Source organism: Myotis nattereri (assembly GCF_964212035.1).
Source record: "Myotis nattereri genome assembly, chromosome: 5".
Lineage (NCBI taxonomy): Eukaryota > Metazoa > Chordata > Mammalia > Chiroptera > Vespertilionidae > Myotis > Myotis nattereri.
Genome location: NC_138080.1, coordinates 2,804,051 through 2,819,922, shown reverse-complemented (window position 1 = coordinate 2,819,922; position 15,872 = coordinate 2,804,051). Strand labels below are relative to the sequence as shown.

The window sequence follows — 15,872 nt, the reverse complement described above, 5'->3', positions numbered from 1 at the left end:
CTTAGATTTGGTGAGGTTCTACTTCATACAAACTGTAAGGAAGTCCCTGCAGTTTCCAGCATGACCGATTGACGGCCTGTCCCCTCTCAGGCCTGCCAGAGGGAAGGGATCATATGGACTTTGGACCATTATCTTGCATATTATTTTTTCAGGATCAGTTTTCTTATCTATCCATTGAGAGTAATAAGACTTTATCTACCCAACTGTCATCAAATGGGAGAGATACAGGTGAAGTATTTTTAGCTAAATATGTAAATTAGCTGATATTCTTGAACACATAATCACTGACAGAGGGAGGTTAGGTTATTTTGGAAGCCAATCTCCCTATTTTTAAACTATTACCATGAAAAATATGCAAACGTTATCGTTGGGTATAACGTGTATGTCACAATGATATTACATACTGACTTGCAGAATTTGCAATATTGGAATAGCTTCATAAACAATGATCACTTTAGTTTAACGCCCAATCAAAGTTCCGAGTGCTTACTTCTAGCTTGAGGGCTCCGGACTCTGACAGTAACGTTCAAGAAAGGACTCTAGCCCAGCTGAAGGCTGAAAGCGAGCATCGCCTGGAGCAAAGAGCATCCCAGGCTATCAGAGTGCTGACTCACATGCAGCCACAGGAGAAAGAAGAGAAGAAAGAGTAGTTCACATTCTTAGGGAGCCTACAGCCAGATCATAATTCCAAGTACTTTTTCATTCTAGCTAGAAACATAGCTTCAATATGATCATTAACAGAAGTCACATGGGTTGGTGACAACTTTTTTGAAATACATTTGTATTGATTTCAGAGAGGAAAGGAGCGGGAGAGAGAGATAGAAACATCAAGAATGAGAGAGAATCATTGATCGGCTGCCCCCTGCACGCCCCCTACTGGGGATCGAGCCCGCAACCGGGCATGTGCCATGATTGGGGATTGTGACCTCCTGGTTCATAGGTTAACACTCAACCACTGAGGCATGCCAGCCGAGCATAAATTTTCACAGCTAACAACTATCTGGCTGATCATAGGAACCTGTGTGACGTAACTGATTTTTCTGAGAAGTGTCAAACCCATTCAGTTATAAACATGAAGTTGTTTTATTTCTTTCAGTAACTGCTTTCAAGATAAAGCCAAGTCTCTCCTCCTTTTTTTAAAAAGAAAAATTATTTTTATTTGTTTTTATTGATTTCAGAGAGGAAGGGAGAGGGAGAGAGAGATAGAAACATCAATGATGAGAGAGAATCATTGATCGGCTGCCTTCTGCACATCCCCTACTGGGGATTGAGCCCACAACCCAGGCATGTGCCCTTGGCCAGAATCGAACCTGGGACCCTTCACTCCACAGGCCGACGCTCTATCCACAGAGCCAAACCAGTCAGGGCTCTCCTCCTTTCATCATACATTGGTTGGATCCCATGCATTTCTGATGGCTTTTGGTTATTAAAACAGTGGCGTCCATTCCAGGCTCCAATCTTCTGTCTGACTCTAAGCTCTCTTCCTAAGCTCCTGGCCAGGCTCCTGGCTCCTGGCTTGGCATGGGGAGGGGGTGTGGTCTGTTTCAAAGCACCTCTAGCTCCCAGCCCCCAGGTTGAAGGCGGGAAGAAAGACTGGAGAGGGAGGGGGAGGCAGATACACTTACTCATAAACCAATGAGCTGGCATTTCTCTCTGGTTAGCACTGAAGGCCTTCACTGCCCTCTCTGTGCCTGGTCCAAATGCTGGGGCACTCGTGGGGTTTCCCCTAGGAGCCCTGGAGGGCATGCCCCCCACAGTTCCCTACCCCGGGGAACAGGGCTCCTCCCACAGTTCCCTACACACACACCCCAAGCCCCCGGGAGCTCCTGGTGATGCCCGCTTGCTCCTGCCAGTGGCTGGCTGAGAGCTTGGACTGTGGGTGCAGGGCACTGTCATGATGGCTCAAGGCCCGCCACTTTCTGGAACTCTCCTTCATCCACGGAAAACGCAAGGATCCCTGCTTGGCCCAGTGGCCCAGGCGCTATTCATTCTCTGCCTCTGTCTCTCTTTCTCTGCCTCCCCCTGCATCTCCCTCCAGTTTGATTCCACCCCCTCCCCACCCCCCTGTTCACATGGACACCAGGCAGGCCAGCAAGTGCCCTGACCCAGAGGGCATCCCCAGGGCATGAACTGCCAGGCCCCCCTCCTGCAGCCCCCCAGGCTCTACAGCCATTATGTCTCAGCTTCCCAGCACCCCGTATTTCCCTTCCCCCGCCCCCCAGGACCCCCCCCCCACCCCCCAACCCCCCACCCCGTCTTGACTACAGAAAGGGAAAGCCCTCCCACCATCATTATGGCCCGCTCCCATGCCAGGACTGGAGGGCCCTCCCCTCTCTCCCCTTACTGCCCTGGGGGAGGAGTAGGGGGAAGTGCCTCCCTCAGAAAGCTTGGCCTCCACTCTCTACAGCAGAGGTTCTGACCTTGACCACATGTCAGTGACCTTCGGACGCCGGGGCTCCCCTGCCTGGCTAAGTCAGCGCTGGGTGACAACCAGGGTGTCGTCTGCAAACTCCCTTTGCGGACCCGCTTCGCCTGCCTTCGCCTCTGGGCACCGCTTCTCCCTGCGCAGGGGAGGTCGGCTCAGGCATGAAACCGCCACCTGGATCACCTGTGGCCGGTGACAGCATTCCCTGGGCTCAATTCCCTCGTCTCTAAAGTGGGGGTGTTTTTCCTAAGCCTTCCTAGGTTTGAGGGATCATTTGAGGAGACAGCACCTGCAAAGAACTTGGAACAGGCCCTGGCACGGGACAAGGGCCTGACCAGGAAGCAACAGGTGTGCCGTGTCCAGGTGACAGCCAAGTTCAGGCCGTCATTGTCGTGCCCCTTGTCTCTCTGCAGTGATTGTCTGAAGACATGCCATCCCTAAACAAAGCTTTACGTAACGCCCGCTTAATAGATGCAGCTCGTGTGCACTGACTCCTGTGGGCATTCCTGTCTTCGGGCTTTTCAGAAGGTTAGTGTCCCAAATCAATAAAACACGGAGTGACCTGTCACATTTTCCAGTAAAGATGCCACTGCTTTCTATATGTAGTAAGAAGCGTCTATTCTCAAATGTACACATTCAAACACATTAAAATCTTTCTCTCCCCTTTAGAACATGTTTCTGGAATTATTTCATTTGAAACATTTTCGAAACCTCGCTGATGGCACTAAGGGATGGGAATTACGTTACTTTAAGTGCTTTGCCTATTAAACAACACGATTTCATTCAAAGCTGGAAAGCGCAATGACGCAGCAACAGATAAGAACCATTAAATCCATGTCTGCCTCATACTATGGGGGACTGTCATTGTCATTTCAATGTTAAGAACAGTTATTTGAAACCTTGAATTAAAAAGCAATAGAAGAATAAGCGCCACCGTGATCTACACCTTCGGCTTCAAGCTTCCATTTCTGAATGTTGAAACACGCGGAGGATAAACCGTCTAAACATTTCTCTAGACTTTATTTTCAAAACACAAGCTACTTCTGAGCAGTCCGGAAGATTTGTTTGTAAAACAGAAATCTCTCTCCCCACGTCTTTATGTAAATGCATTTGCCAAGAGTGTGTCCAGGAACATGGCCATGTAAGTACATGTTTGCAGAAGAGAGTTTGTGAAGTAGAAACGCTGGCGTGCTTTCCACCAGGACATCTCCACGCACACAGGGGGCTCCCCGGGGTAGTCATGTCCGCACGCATCTGTTTCTGCAGACGCGCTCCTGCAGGTCCAATCTGCAGAGCGCGGTCTCAGGGCTCTGTATGGGAAATACCTGCTTCCCACCACATGCGTTCAGAACACCGATTAAGAGATACACGAACATTAAAAACAAAACACAGCAGGGTGATATTACTGATTAGTTGGGCCTTTTAAAAATTCAGTTCATTCTTGGAAACAAAGCAGAAATGCGTGGCCTTGCGCGTCCATGTCAGTGAGAAGTTACGATTATCCGGGTTTCTGTTCGTGCTCTTGGATGCTGGGGGCTGCTACGGGTCAGCCAGCCCAATACTGAACACGCTCGGACCTCGCCCCGCAGTCACCGGGCACGTCACCAGGAGGTAGTTACCGGGCACGACAAAGCTAGTTAGGCTTCCCTTCCACACAGGATTATGGGACTCTAAACACCGGCTACGTTACCAGCCGAAACCGGTTGTTATCTATAGAACTGCTTGGTGGCAGTCCCACTTTAAGGGGCACGGCTCAAGCACTGCCTAACATTTTCTTTTCCTTGGAAATAGATATTTTCTTCAGTTCCCCAACTAACCGTTTGCACGTCCTGCAACACGATCAGTGCTTTGTTCGCCAGCAGCCATCCCCTACCCAGCCTTCTCGTCTCTGTCCTCTGCGGGGAGGTAACTGGGCCCTAATAAGTCACCGCCAGTCCTAGGAAGAGGAGGAAGTCTGTGACCACACAACCTTCATTTCACCTTGAACTCCGTGAGAAGCCTTTCATGGAAGCAAGCTAACTTGATGTGTTAAGAAAAACAGTGATCCAGTGAGGCCCTGGCCCTGATCACGTAGAAAGTCACAGGCTCTTTGCTCCCAGGGTTTTCTACAGCAGGTAATGCTGGCGTAAGACATCACCGATAGGCCCTGGCCAGTGCTGCTCAGTGGTGAGCGTGTCGGCCCGAAGACCCAAGGGTCTCCAGTTCGAATCCCTGCCAAGGGCACATGCCGGGGTTGCATGTGGGAGGCAACCAATCAATATGTCTCTCTCACATCGATGTTTCTCTCTCTCTCTCTCTCTCTCTCTCTCTCTCTCTCCCTCTCCCCTCCCTTCCACTCTTTCTAAAACTCAGTGGAAAAAATATCCTTCAGTGAGAATTAACTAAAAAAAAAAAAATCAAATACAGTAAGTTTGAATTAAGGAAAAAATAGACAATATAGATTTTTATAAAGTGGGCACTGCCATAGTAATTTAGAAGTTATATCTTCTTTAGAAGGCTCTCCAGTCACTTTTTACATCTGCTAAAAACTAGGCTGCAGTCTCTCTCTCTCTCTCTCTCTCTCACACACACACACACACACACACACACACAAGAATTAAGGCAAACATCCAGGCGTTTTAACAAGATCTTTTTAAAACCACAGATACACCGTCGGAGAATTAGAAAGACGACGGGGGGAGAGCAGGGCTGCACTGTTCGATGCTCACGCAGCATAATAGCCTCTCTGGGTCCCGCCAACAGCAGAGAGAGGCCCGCAGAGCGCCCTTCATTCGCCATTTGCTTCAATTCTTCATAACCACACACAGAGCTTCCCCTTTGAAGCGAGCACGCCGAGAATTCAGAAGCCCACTGTCTTCTTCAGGGTGGCAGCCTCAAGCCGCCTCCGCCCCCCATTTGAACAGGCAGGCAGACTGGAACACTCGGGCCCCACAGACCCTCACCACGGTGTCGCCCAATTTCCTCCTTCTCTCTCCTTTCCCACCCGCTGAAAATGCCTGCTCTCTCCCCAGCACGCACACACACATGTGCATACACATGCATGTACACACACACGCACACGCACACATGTGCACACATATGCATGCACGCACGCACACACATACACGCACACACACATAAGTCAGGAAGGGCGAGAGGTTTGTCTCAGGCCCGGCTGCACGTTAGCTCAGAGCTGGAATTAGACCCCAAATCTCAGTCCTGGGAGCCAGCCAACTGCTATTCTAGACCCAGAACGAACCCAGGCTCCTGGGTGCCACAGTCGCTGAGCAGGGCGTTGTTCTGTTGGATGCCACCGGCCACTGCCACCCAGAGGAACACAAGGAAACCACCTCTGTGCCTGGACTTTCCCAGCCCGTCCAGTCCAGCCCGGACCTGCTGGCGTGAGGGTTGAACCCAGGCTCCCGAGAAAGGATCCAATTCTGAAACCTGCTCTGCATCTGCTAAGCGTCGCTAGGGGGCAGGGTTCCCCTGCCGCACTGTGAAGGGATTTTCTGATGGGAGCCCAGGAGCAGAACATTTCAAAGAAACTTCCTTCTCTCCTCGCCCCCTCCCCCAAGTGAATCTTTTTAAAACATGAAAGTCGAAGAGGGAGAATAGCTGCGAAGGCCAGTGGCCCATGTAGTTCACAGCGGCCTGGATCCGTTTGGACACAGGCATAACGCAGGACGCGAACCACACACGTTCTCTCATACAAAGCCGCAGGCCAGCGCTGGGCTCAGATAAAAGTCTGCTTCCTTTTGCGCACCTTCAGGTTCACTTCAGCTGCATCCCAGCTGCATCCGAAGCAGGACCCTCGCGCAAACCGGTGGGGGATCCGCTGAGAAACCAGCAACCTCGTGGCCACAAAACATCTAACCCGTTTCAGCCCATCAGTAGGTGTGTTTCAGTTACCATTACATCTTGAGCCTTTGAATTCCTTCCTTAAGCATATGAATGCACACGGATGGGACAGAGGCCTTGAGTTTTTGCATTTATCCTTTAAGGAATATTCTTTCACCCAGCTCTTACGACATCATCGTACTTTAGAAATGGTCGCCCAAACCTGGCCTTTCCCTGAACGTCCTCTCCAACACTTTCTGAGGCCATGGACTAGCGGGGCCAATGGCTACGCTGAGCTGAGGGCTTCTCCTCCGGGGGCCAAGGACACTGACGGAAACATTAATGCCACCGGATTTCTCCGATGGCCTCCCGGTGCCTGGCCCGATGTCGCAGAAGCTGGTTAACTGGGCTTTTCTCCGTCTGATAAATATGACATATTCCCCCCCATCAGATACTGGCTAGTTACCCTGTGTTTTCCTCCCAAGCTTCCTTGAAACAAACAAACCCAACGTCCTAAAAACTCAAGGACAGCACCCAAATCATAGACTTCCGAGTCCGCACTCCGCCAACAGGTTGCTTTCGCGCCTCCCTCCCGCGCACCGCGCCGGCGGTTCAGACACCCTACCTTGGCCACTTGCAGGGGCTGCTGCTGCTCCTTGCCCCCCTGCAGCCGGAACCCCCAGGGCGCCCCTCCGGTCATGGAGATGCAGATGAAGTCCCCGGTGCCCATGGTCCCGGTTCGGGTGGGCAGCAGGCAGGGCGGGGAGCGGCAGGCCGCGCGGGCGGGCGGGCGGGATGCGCTCCGGGCTCCGCAGGAGGAGGCAGCGCCGGGCAGGACCAGGCGGCGCGGAGCTGCGCGGCGGCCGCGGCGCTAATGGGCCGGTGGTGGCACCCAGGCGCCCGGCCCCCTCTTGCGTCACGCGCCCGCCCTCGCTCAGCTCAGCCCACCGTCGGGGGGGGGGGGGCCGGGACACAGGCCCCATTTGGGGCCAGATGAGGCGGGAGCAAAAGTTCTCTAGCGCAGAAGGATGACAGCGCCGCGCTGGAAAGAAGCGCCGATGGCACTGTTTTCGTTGAATAATTCTATAAATGGCCAAGGACGCGTGGAGGTTGCGGCCTGCAGGCCGGGAGCGGGGGGAACTCAGCGGCTGGGAAGGTTTTATTCTCTCCAGTAGGTGGTCTGAGAACCACCGCACGGACGACCTACAGACAAAGGGAGCGCAAGTGGTTTAATTGTTATTTTTCTAAGCTTTCCTGTCTGCCGCCTGTGCGACTGATCCTCTAAAAAGAGGGAATAAAGGAACGTAGAACCGTTTTTAAACTTTTCTGAAAAGTGGCCCCTGAGCTCCATGGTCTCCCCACCACACACCCCTGAGGCCGGGGGAGAGGGACCCTCCTAACCCCCTTCTTACAGGGAAGCCTGTCGCGAGCTGTGGAGTCTATCACGGGCTGTGGAGTCTGTCGCGGGCTGTGGAGTGTTTCAGCTTTGTAAGTGTTTCCTCTCCCTCCTTCCTCGCAGGAGGGCCGCTCCTGGGCCTGAAGGGCACAGTCAGCCCAACGCACAACGTCACCTGTCACCTGCGGTCGCTTCCCTCTGCAGCCTCTCATCGCGGGTCCTGAGCCTGGCTGGCCCAACGCACACGTTGATTTCATACGTGATCCAAGATATTTTAGTGCTTTAAATCTTCCAAGGTTATTCGAACGGAGCGTTTTTATTTTCTCATCGTGCTTTAATTTTCCGTCACATTCGTCCACACGAAGACACGCTCAGGTACGGAGCCTGGAAATCAGGGTGTGTCCGTGTGGCAGCCGCCCCAACGCCGTGGACACTGCTGTGTCCGCAGTGGGAAGCGGTTCACAGTGAGCAGTGTACAGCCCGCTCCCAAGCCGGCCCCGCCCCCTGGTCGAACTCCGGATCAAGGGGACAATTTGCACATTAGCCTTTTATTATAGAGGATAGAATAAAACGGTGGGTAGATTCCCCAGAAAAGAGAGCGAAAGAGTTGCAATTTCTTGTTTTTTTTCTCCACTTCATTCGGCCTGGGAGAACCTGAAGCATGTAGAGCAAAATTCCTGATTATACCGTTTAGAGCAGGGGTCCTCAAACTTTGTAAACAGGGGGCCAGTTCACTGTCCCTCAGACCGTTGGAGGGCCGGACTATAGTTTAAAAAAAAACTATGAACAAATTCCTATGCACACTGCACATATCTTATTTTGAAGCAAAAAAACAAAACAGGAACAAATACAATATTTGTATTTGCATGTGGCCCGCGGGCCGTAGTTTGAGGACCCCTGGTTTAGAGACCACGCTGGTAGCACAGCAGGGCTGCCTCCCTAGCAGCTGCCCCGCCCCCAGTGGGTAGCAGCCAGTGCGTTGGGCAGCCAGTGTGATGCCCTGGTTACCTACAGCAATCAGTCATCTTTTCTCCTTAACACAGGCAGCTCAGGAATGGGCAGAGGACCTGGTCCTAAGCAAGGACATTCGCTGGCCCCGGGGTTAATCACATACAGTCCGACCACAGGGAGGCTCCGGACTTTTCCAGAGAGCTGTCAGGAGTAACACCACCCCAGGGGCAGCGCGGCAGCCAATGGGGCAGCCAGTGTGAGGAGGAAGCCACCAGGGGCTGCTGTTGGGAGACAGCCCTCCATGGGCCTCCAGGGCTCCTCTCTCTGTCTTCCTGGGTGCGTCAGGATTCACAGGGCTGCCCTGGCCGGTTTGCTCAGTGGATAGAGCGTCGGCCTACAGACCGAAGGGACTGGGGTTCAATTCCGGTCAAGGGCACATACTGGTTGCTGGCTCCTCCCCAGCCTGGGCCCTAGTCAGGGCGCATGCAGGGAGCAACCAATCCATGAGTTTCTCTCACATGGATGTTTCTGTCTTTCCCTCTTCCACGCTCTCTAAAAACCAATGGTGCTTTAGCTGGTTTGGCTCAGTGGATAGAGCGTTGGCCTTCGGACTGAAGGGTCCCAGGTTTGATTCCAGTCAAGGGCACATGCCTGGGTTGTGGGCACATCCCCAGTAGGAGGGTGTGCAGGAGGCAGCTGATCGATGTTTCTCTCTCATCGATGTTTCTAACTCTCTATTCCTCTCCCTTCCTCTCTGTAAAAAAATCAATAAAATATATTTTTAAAAAAATCAATGGAAAAATATCCTCAGGCAAGGATTAAAAAAAAAAAAAAGAATTCACGGTGCTAATGCTTCCTGACCTGAGCCATGTCTAAGGTTATGGTGAACAAGCAGCCCTGAGGGACATAGCTATATCTCCATCGGGGACAAAGACCAAGTTTGCTGGTTGATTGTTAGCAAAAAAACAAACCCCAAACCCCACAAAACAAAAGCAGTGGATTCAGGAAGCTTCGTGTTCCCTAACTGATGGTTGCCAGAGGGAAGGAGGTTGGGGGCTGGTGAGAAAGGTGGTTACAGAACAGTCTGGGGATGTAGAGAACAGCACAGAAAATATAATACAGTCAGGAATACGGTGATAACTGTATGGTGCCGGTGGGTATTGGAAATATTGGGGGATCACATTGTAAAGCGCATGAGTGTCTAGCCAACTGGATGAATATCTGAAACTAAAACAAAATAATATTGAATGTAATCTGTAATTTTAAAAAAAATAAAAATTTTTTTAAAGTCAGCAGGCACCTTAAAACATTAACTACATGCTGGGGTTGCAGGCGGCAGCCAATCAATGATTCTCTCTCGTCATTGATGTTTCTGTCTCTCTCTCCCTCTTGCTTTCTCTTTGAAATCAATAAAAAATAGATTTAAAAAGAAAATTAAATACAGTTTTTGACATCCAGTTTTCCTAAGACTGGAGGGCATTTTTCTGTAATGTCGCTGCATGAAATGACAATATTATTGTTCATGTCTACCCACTATCTCATTTTGCTACTTTAGCTTTTACTAATATATATTGCACGTTTTGCATTTCAGATAGTACTGGATTATCTAAGTGTTTTAATCATAAAGGAATGTTGTATCTTATCAAATGCTTTTTCTGCATCTTTTGATTAGAACAGGATTTTCATCCTGTAGTTCATCAATGGGGTGTGTACATTGATTTATTTGTGTATATTGAACCCTTAGCACTGGGTTATCTGAAATTTAAGAAAGAACAATGATCATTTTTAAGGAAAACTGTAAGGTAACATCAATAAACTATTAAACATGAGGTTTACGTGATAGCTTCTATCTTTTTAAACAAATAAAACCATTTCCCCCTATGGGTTACAAGTATTATTTGGAATTGTCACTAAATTATGCCCTCCAAAGTCAATGTTAAAAACTGGAGCTTTGAAACATTATATTTTGTTACTAGAGACCTGTTGCACGAAAAGATTCGTACAATAGGCCTTCCCTTCCCCTGGCTGCCGCCCTGGTTTTCCTCCAGCACCCGGGACCCAGACCTTCGCTCCGGCAGGAACCGCCTTCAGCCCCTTCTCTGCTCTGGCTGGAGCCGTGGTTGCATCTTTGTTGGCGGTTATTTTGCATATCTCGCTGATTAGCCAATGGGAGGTGTAGCGAAGGCATGGTCAATTACCCTGTTTTTCTATTATTAGATTAGATTATTGTTTTATTTCCCCTGCAAGCAGTGACTGACAACAATAAGACATGAGATTACGTGGATGGGAAGAAATGAATATCCCAGAAAAAGACAGATCTTTCTAAAACTTGCTCTCAGCCTCTGGAGGAATGACTGGCAGGTAACAGAACCGGAAGTGTTAAAACATACAGGTGGGGATCCTCAACGCGATGGGTGAGCATCGGTGACTCACGTTAACAGCGTTGCACCGCGGGCGACTGGGGAACCAGGAACTCTTCCTCTGCTGACCCACAGGGCCTGATGCCACTCAGGTGTTCGCGTGGCTCCCTGGAAGCAGGCGTGCCACCCCTCTGAGCAGATGGTGCTGGGCATCCCCGTGAGGAGGGGGCATGGGAAAGAAGACCCCCGCCCTCCAGAGAGTGTTCCCCTGCTCAGCCCGCACCCCCACTCGCTTTGAGGCTGAGGTGATCTGCGGAGAAATGACCTCTGTGGCTATAGCGACTTGAGGTTCACGGTGGAGGCCTCAGAGCTGAGATGCTGTCTTGCGGACCTCACAGCACAGGCATGCGGTCCTTTGCCAGGGCTGCATAGCCAAGGGCTGCCCGCTGGTGACTGCAGGAACGGAAATTCGTTTTCTCACAAGTCTGGAAGCCAGAAGTCTAGATCAAGGTGGCTGGCAGGCGTGGGTCAGTGGTTGAGCGTCGACCTATGAACCAGGAGGTCATGGTTTGGTTCCTGGTAAGGGCACATGCCTGGGGTGCACGTTCAATGCCCAGGTTGCAGGCTCAATCCCCAGTTCCTCTCTGAAATCCATAAAAATATATCCTATATAATAAAAGCCCAGCGACTGAATGGCAGCAGGACCAGAGCAACCAGTCAGCCAGTCACTATGACATGCACTGACCACCAGGGGGCAGATGCTCAACACAGGAGCTGTCCCTTGAGGGTTAGTGCACTCCCACAGTGGGAGCAGCCCCTCAGAGGGCGGGTCCACAGCTGCTCAGCTGACCAGGATGAGTGGCACTCCCACAGCGGGCTGATCCCCGCAGTCCATGCCCCCACCAGTGCACAAATTCCATGCACTAGGCCTCTAGAATTAAAGTAAGAAAAGATGTCCTGCCTCCTTGCCTTGTAGAGGCCCATTTTCCCAGGGTCTGCTCTCTGCACCTGCTTATCCTCCTCTTAGAAGAATGCCTCACCTGAGCCTGACTACCTTGAAAGCCCCTCTATCCAAAGACAGGTGCCCCCGGAGATGCTGGGGTGTAGGCCTTGAACATAAGAACTCGGGGGGACACAACTCAGCCCCTAACAGGGAGGCAGAGCCTATGGGCCCCCAGCTGCCCCTGGTTTCCTCCCTTAGGTGGGTGTGTCAGGTGATGTCTGAGACCCTGGCACCCTGTCCGTTCTTCAGGCTCCTCCGTTCCTGTCCCGAGAAAGTAGTCAGGTCCTTGCAGGTTCCCCAACTCAGGCTTCAGCTGAGCAGAAAGGGAAGGGGCGCGCATTCCCGGTTCTGTGAGGCCTGCGCCCCATGAAGGGACTGCCAGGTGTGCCCGAGGGGAGGCGAGGAGTGTCTGGCATCTGCGGGTCCCTCAGGTAGCGCGAACCCCCAAGCCGCTGGCAAGAGCAATGCGAGGCCTCGGAGGGAAGAGGCCACGGGGTCCTCAGAGCAAAGCGCCCAGCCCGGCTTGCCGGCTTGACACTCTCAGCCACATGCGTGTCCTGGACAGTTTGGTGACCAGTGAGGACCAACAACAGACCAACAGTGGCACCCCCTCTTGCCCCCCCCCACCCTCACCCCAGTGCTGAGACTGGCTCTCCCACCAGCCCAGGAAGAGGGGAGACCTGGCTGGCAGTAAATGGATTAAAATGATAACACAATATTCCTGAGCTAATTAAAAATAAAGTGATGCATGTTTGCATGTATAATTCACGCATTCATTCGGAAGGCATTTGAATGATGAGTGCCCGGTGCTCATCTAGGCCTGGGTGGGGCAGCTATGAGCATTCCAGCCCAATTCCCGGTCTCCTGGGGCCCACATTTCGCTGGAGAAGCCAGACAATACACAAGTAAACGAAAGAGCTTCCGAGAGACATGGGGGCGGCAGGGAGAGACAGGAGGGACGCCCAGGAGATGGGACCAGTCTCCCTGAGCTGAGACGTGATCTGAAAAGCAGGAGGCGTGGGAGGAAAGGCAACGATAAGCTTCATAGATGCAAAGCCATGAGGTCTAGGGTGGTAAGTCCGCGCTCTTCACGGAGGCCTGAGTGTGGAGCAGCTGCAGTGGAGGCAGGCCCAGGCATCAGCAGCCCGAGCTCTGGGCCCCGCAGCGCAGCGCACCCAGAGGCGCACCCAGAGGTGCACCGGCCAGAGGCCATTCCCTGAAGATGGTCAGGGGTTTCCTGCACTTTGCCTTCTGCCCTTTGCCAAGTCTGGCCTGAATCATCCCTAGTGATGGCGCCTCCTTCCATTTCCCGTCTTTTAAAAATTTTTTGGTAATTATTATTGACTAGAGGCCCGGTGCATGAAATTCATGCACTGGAGGGGTGTCCCTCAGCCCAGCCTGCACCCTCTCCAATCTGGGACCCTGCGGGATTGGGCCTAAACTGGCAGTCGAACATTCCTCTCACAATCCAGGACTGCTGGCTCCTAACAACTTGACTGCCTGCCTGATTGCCCCCTAACTGCTCCCCTGCCAGCCTGATTGATGCCTAACTGCTCCCCTGCAGGCCCGATCACCCCCAACTGCCTTCCCCTGCCAGCCATCTTGTGATGATGTGGGGGGCCATCTTATGAGGACATGGGGGCAGCCATCTTGTGATGCGAGGGCGTGAGGGTCAATTTGCATATTACCTCTTTATTACATAGGATTTCAGAGGGAGAGAGAGATAGAAACATCAATGATGAGAGAGAATCATTGATGGGCTGCCTCCTGCACGCCCCCCACCAGGGATCGAGCCCACAACCTGGGCATGTGCAGTGACCAGGAATCCAACTGTGACCTCCTGGTTCATAGGTAGATGCTCAACCACTGAGCCACAGCGGCCTGACCCATTTCCATCTTTCCATCCTGGGCAAGGACGCAGCATCCCAGCACGCTGACCCGGGAGGGGCTTGTCTGTCACTTAAAGCAGCCCTTGCGGTCTCTCTTCATGTTGCTGGATCCACTCTCCCATCTCCTCTCTCCTCCCGCCTGAGTGTGAGACTGGGAGTGATTACCATCCTGGGAACCCGGCCATCAGACATGAAAAATCTCTCCTCTGCAATCATTTTAAATGTCTTCGAAAAACCTCTCCTTCTTTGATTAAAAGTTAGGGTGGCTTTTAAAAAAAAAAACCCCAACAGGGAAGAAATGTTTGAGAAAGCCATCTGTTCTGACCGTTATCTATACAATGTCAAGAAAATGTATGAAATCATGTTTGAAAGGTGTGCATAAGCATGCACGGATGTCCGCACCAACGGACCATTTTAAAATGTGATGTTATGGTATGGTTATAGGAGAATCTAATGGACATGTCATTGCAATACCCTGTTTCCAATGGATTCCACTTATTAATGCATTTTAAAAACTCAAGAATCACCCAAATTTAGTTCATCAGTTTGAAAAACCATAAAATCTAGAGCAAGTGTGTTGTGTTTTTCCAGGAATATAGTGTTTTAACAACTGCAGGCAATTAAAAGGCATGTATGTGGCTCTAGCTGGTTTGGCTCAGTGGATAGAGCGTCCACCTGCAGATTGAAGGGTCCCTGGTTTGATTCCAGTCAAGGGCACATGCCTGGGTTGCAGGCTTGATCCCCAGTAGGGGGCGTGCAGGAGGCAGCCGATCAATGAGTCTCTCTCATCATTGATGCTTCTCTCTCTCCCTCTCCCTTCCTCTCTGAAATCAATGAAAATAAAATAAATAAATAAATAAAAAAGCCATGTAGGTGAACTCAAACAGAGCCACTGCACAGAAGTGCCAAGTAAAATTATGTCTCTTTTTCCACCATTTTTTGTTAAGTCGTGTTTTGGGTTTTTTTTTTACATCAGAGGGAGAGGAGGAGTGGATAAGGTCACTGTAACTTTTGTTCCTACGAGGTACACTCTCCAAGTTAAACATGACAGAGCCTGACTGGGGGCGGGCAGGGGGGTGGGAGATTTTCAGTTCAGAGAAGAATCAGATAATGATCGTTAAAACTGATTTCCCTTCATTCTTTCCAAATCCGTCTCAGCCTGCCTTCCCAATAAATGAGCTCCAGATGTGGGAATGAGGGGAGACACTTTGAAGCCCGGCGAAGCACAGACATGCTTCCCAGTTAGCGTAACCATTCGTTTGAAAAACAAGCTCTTTCGTTTCTTTACAAAATTGTTTTGGCTGAGGAAACCCTGGGATGTGAATCATTGAAAGCTGCCACGATCCCTCAGGAGACAGACAGATACTAGATATTACCCAGGTACAGCTCAACATCATGAGGGGATAGTTCCAGACTTTTACGAAACCTTTTCAAAGACTGATAAGATGTGTAGTATGGGAAGCATGCTTTTGTCACAGAATTAATACAATGACATGAACGCCGTGATACTCAAGAGGCACAGTGAGTTCAGGACAGCAATATTAAGGACAAGTAGAACAAATCGTGAATAAGAATTATGAGATCTGGCCCTAATCGGTTCGGCTCAGTGGATAGGGTGTCGGCCTGTGAACTCAAGGGTCCCAGGTTCGATTCCGGTCAAGGGCATGTACCTTGGTTGCGGGCACATCCGCAGTAGGGGGTGTACAAGAGGCAGCTGATTGATGTTTCTTTCTCATCGATGTTTCTAACTCTGTATCACTCTCCCTTCCTCTCTGTAAAAAAATCAATAAAATGTATTTTTTTTAAAAAAGAATTATAAGATTTGGAAGTGACACTATCTTGGTAGACAAGGTAGACAAGTATTATTTTAGCCCAAGGACAACTATCCTCAACAACCCTGACCTAGCAAAAAATGTCCTTTCTTTGTTTTCTGAGTCCATTTGTGCTGTGGGCTTATGCTAACTTCTTCTACCTCATGTTTGCCCGTGAAGGAGGTGGAAAGAAAGGGCAACTATTTCAAGGACTGTCT

At 50.8% G+C, this 15,872-nt stretch overlaps 1 protein-coding gene across 1 annotated transcript in view; it reads right to left on the bottom strand.

The window, feature by feature from the left end:
- The window catches only part of SYNPO2 (synaptopodin 2), a gene marked incomplete at both ends in the record, with an annotated part of 141,072 nt that extends 134,098 nt beyond the window's left edge, over positions 1–6,974 (bottom strand). Inside the window, one exon of the mRNA XM_081093061.1 lies at positions 6,870–6,974. Within this exon, the coding sequence (XP_080949187.1) occupies positions 6,870–6,974 (105 nt within the window). The remainder of the gene's footprint in view (positions 1–6,869) is intronic.
- Positions 6,975–15,872: the final 8,898 nt, after the last annotated feature.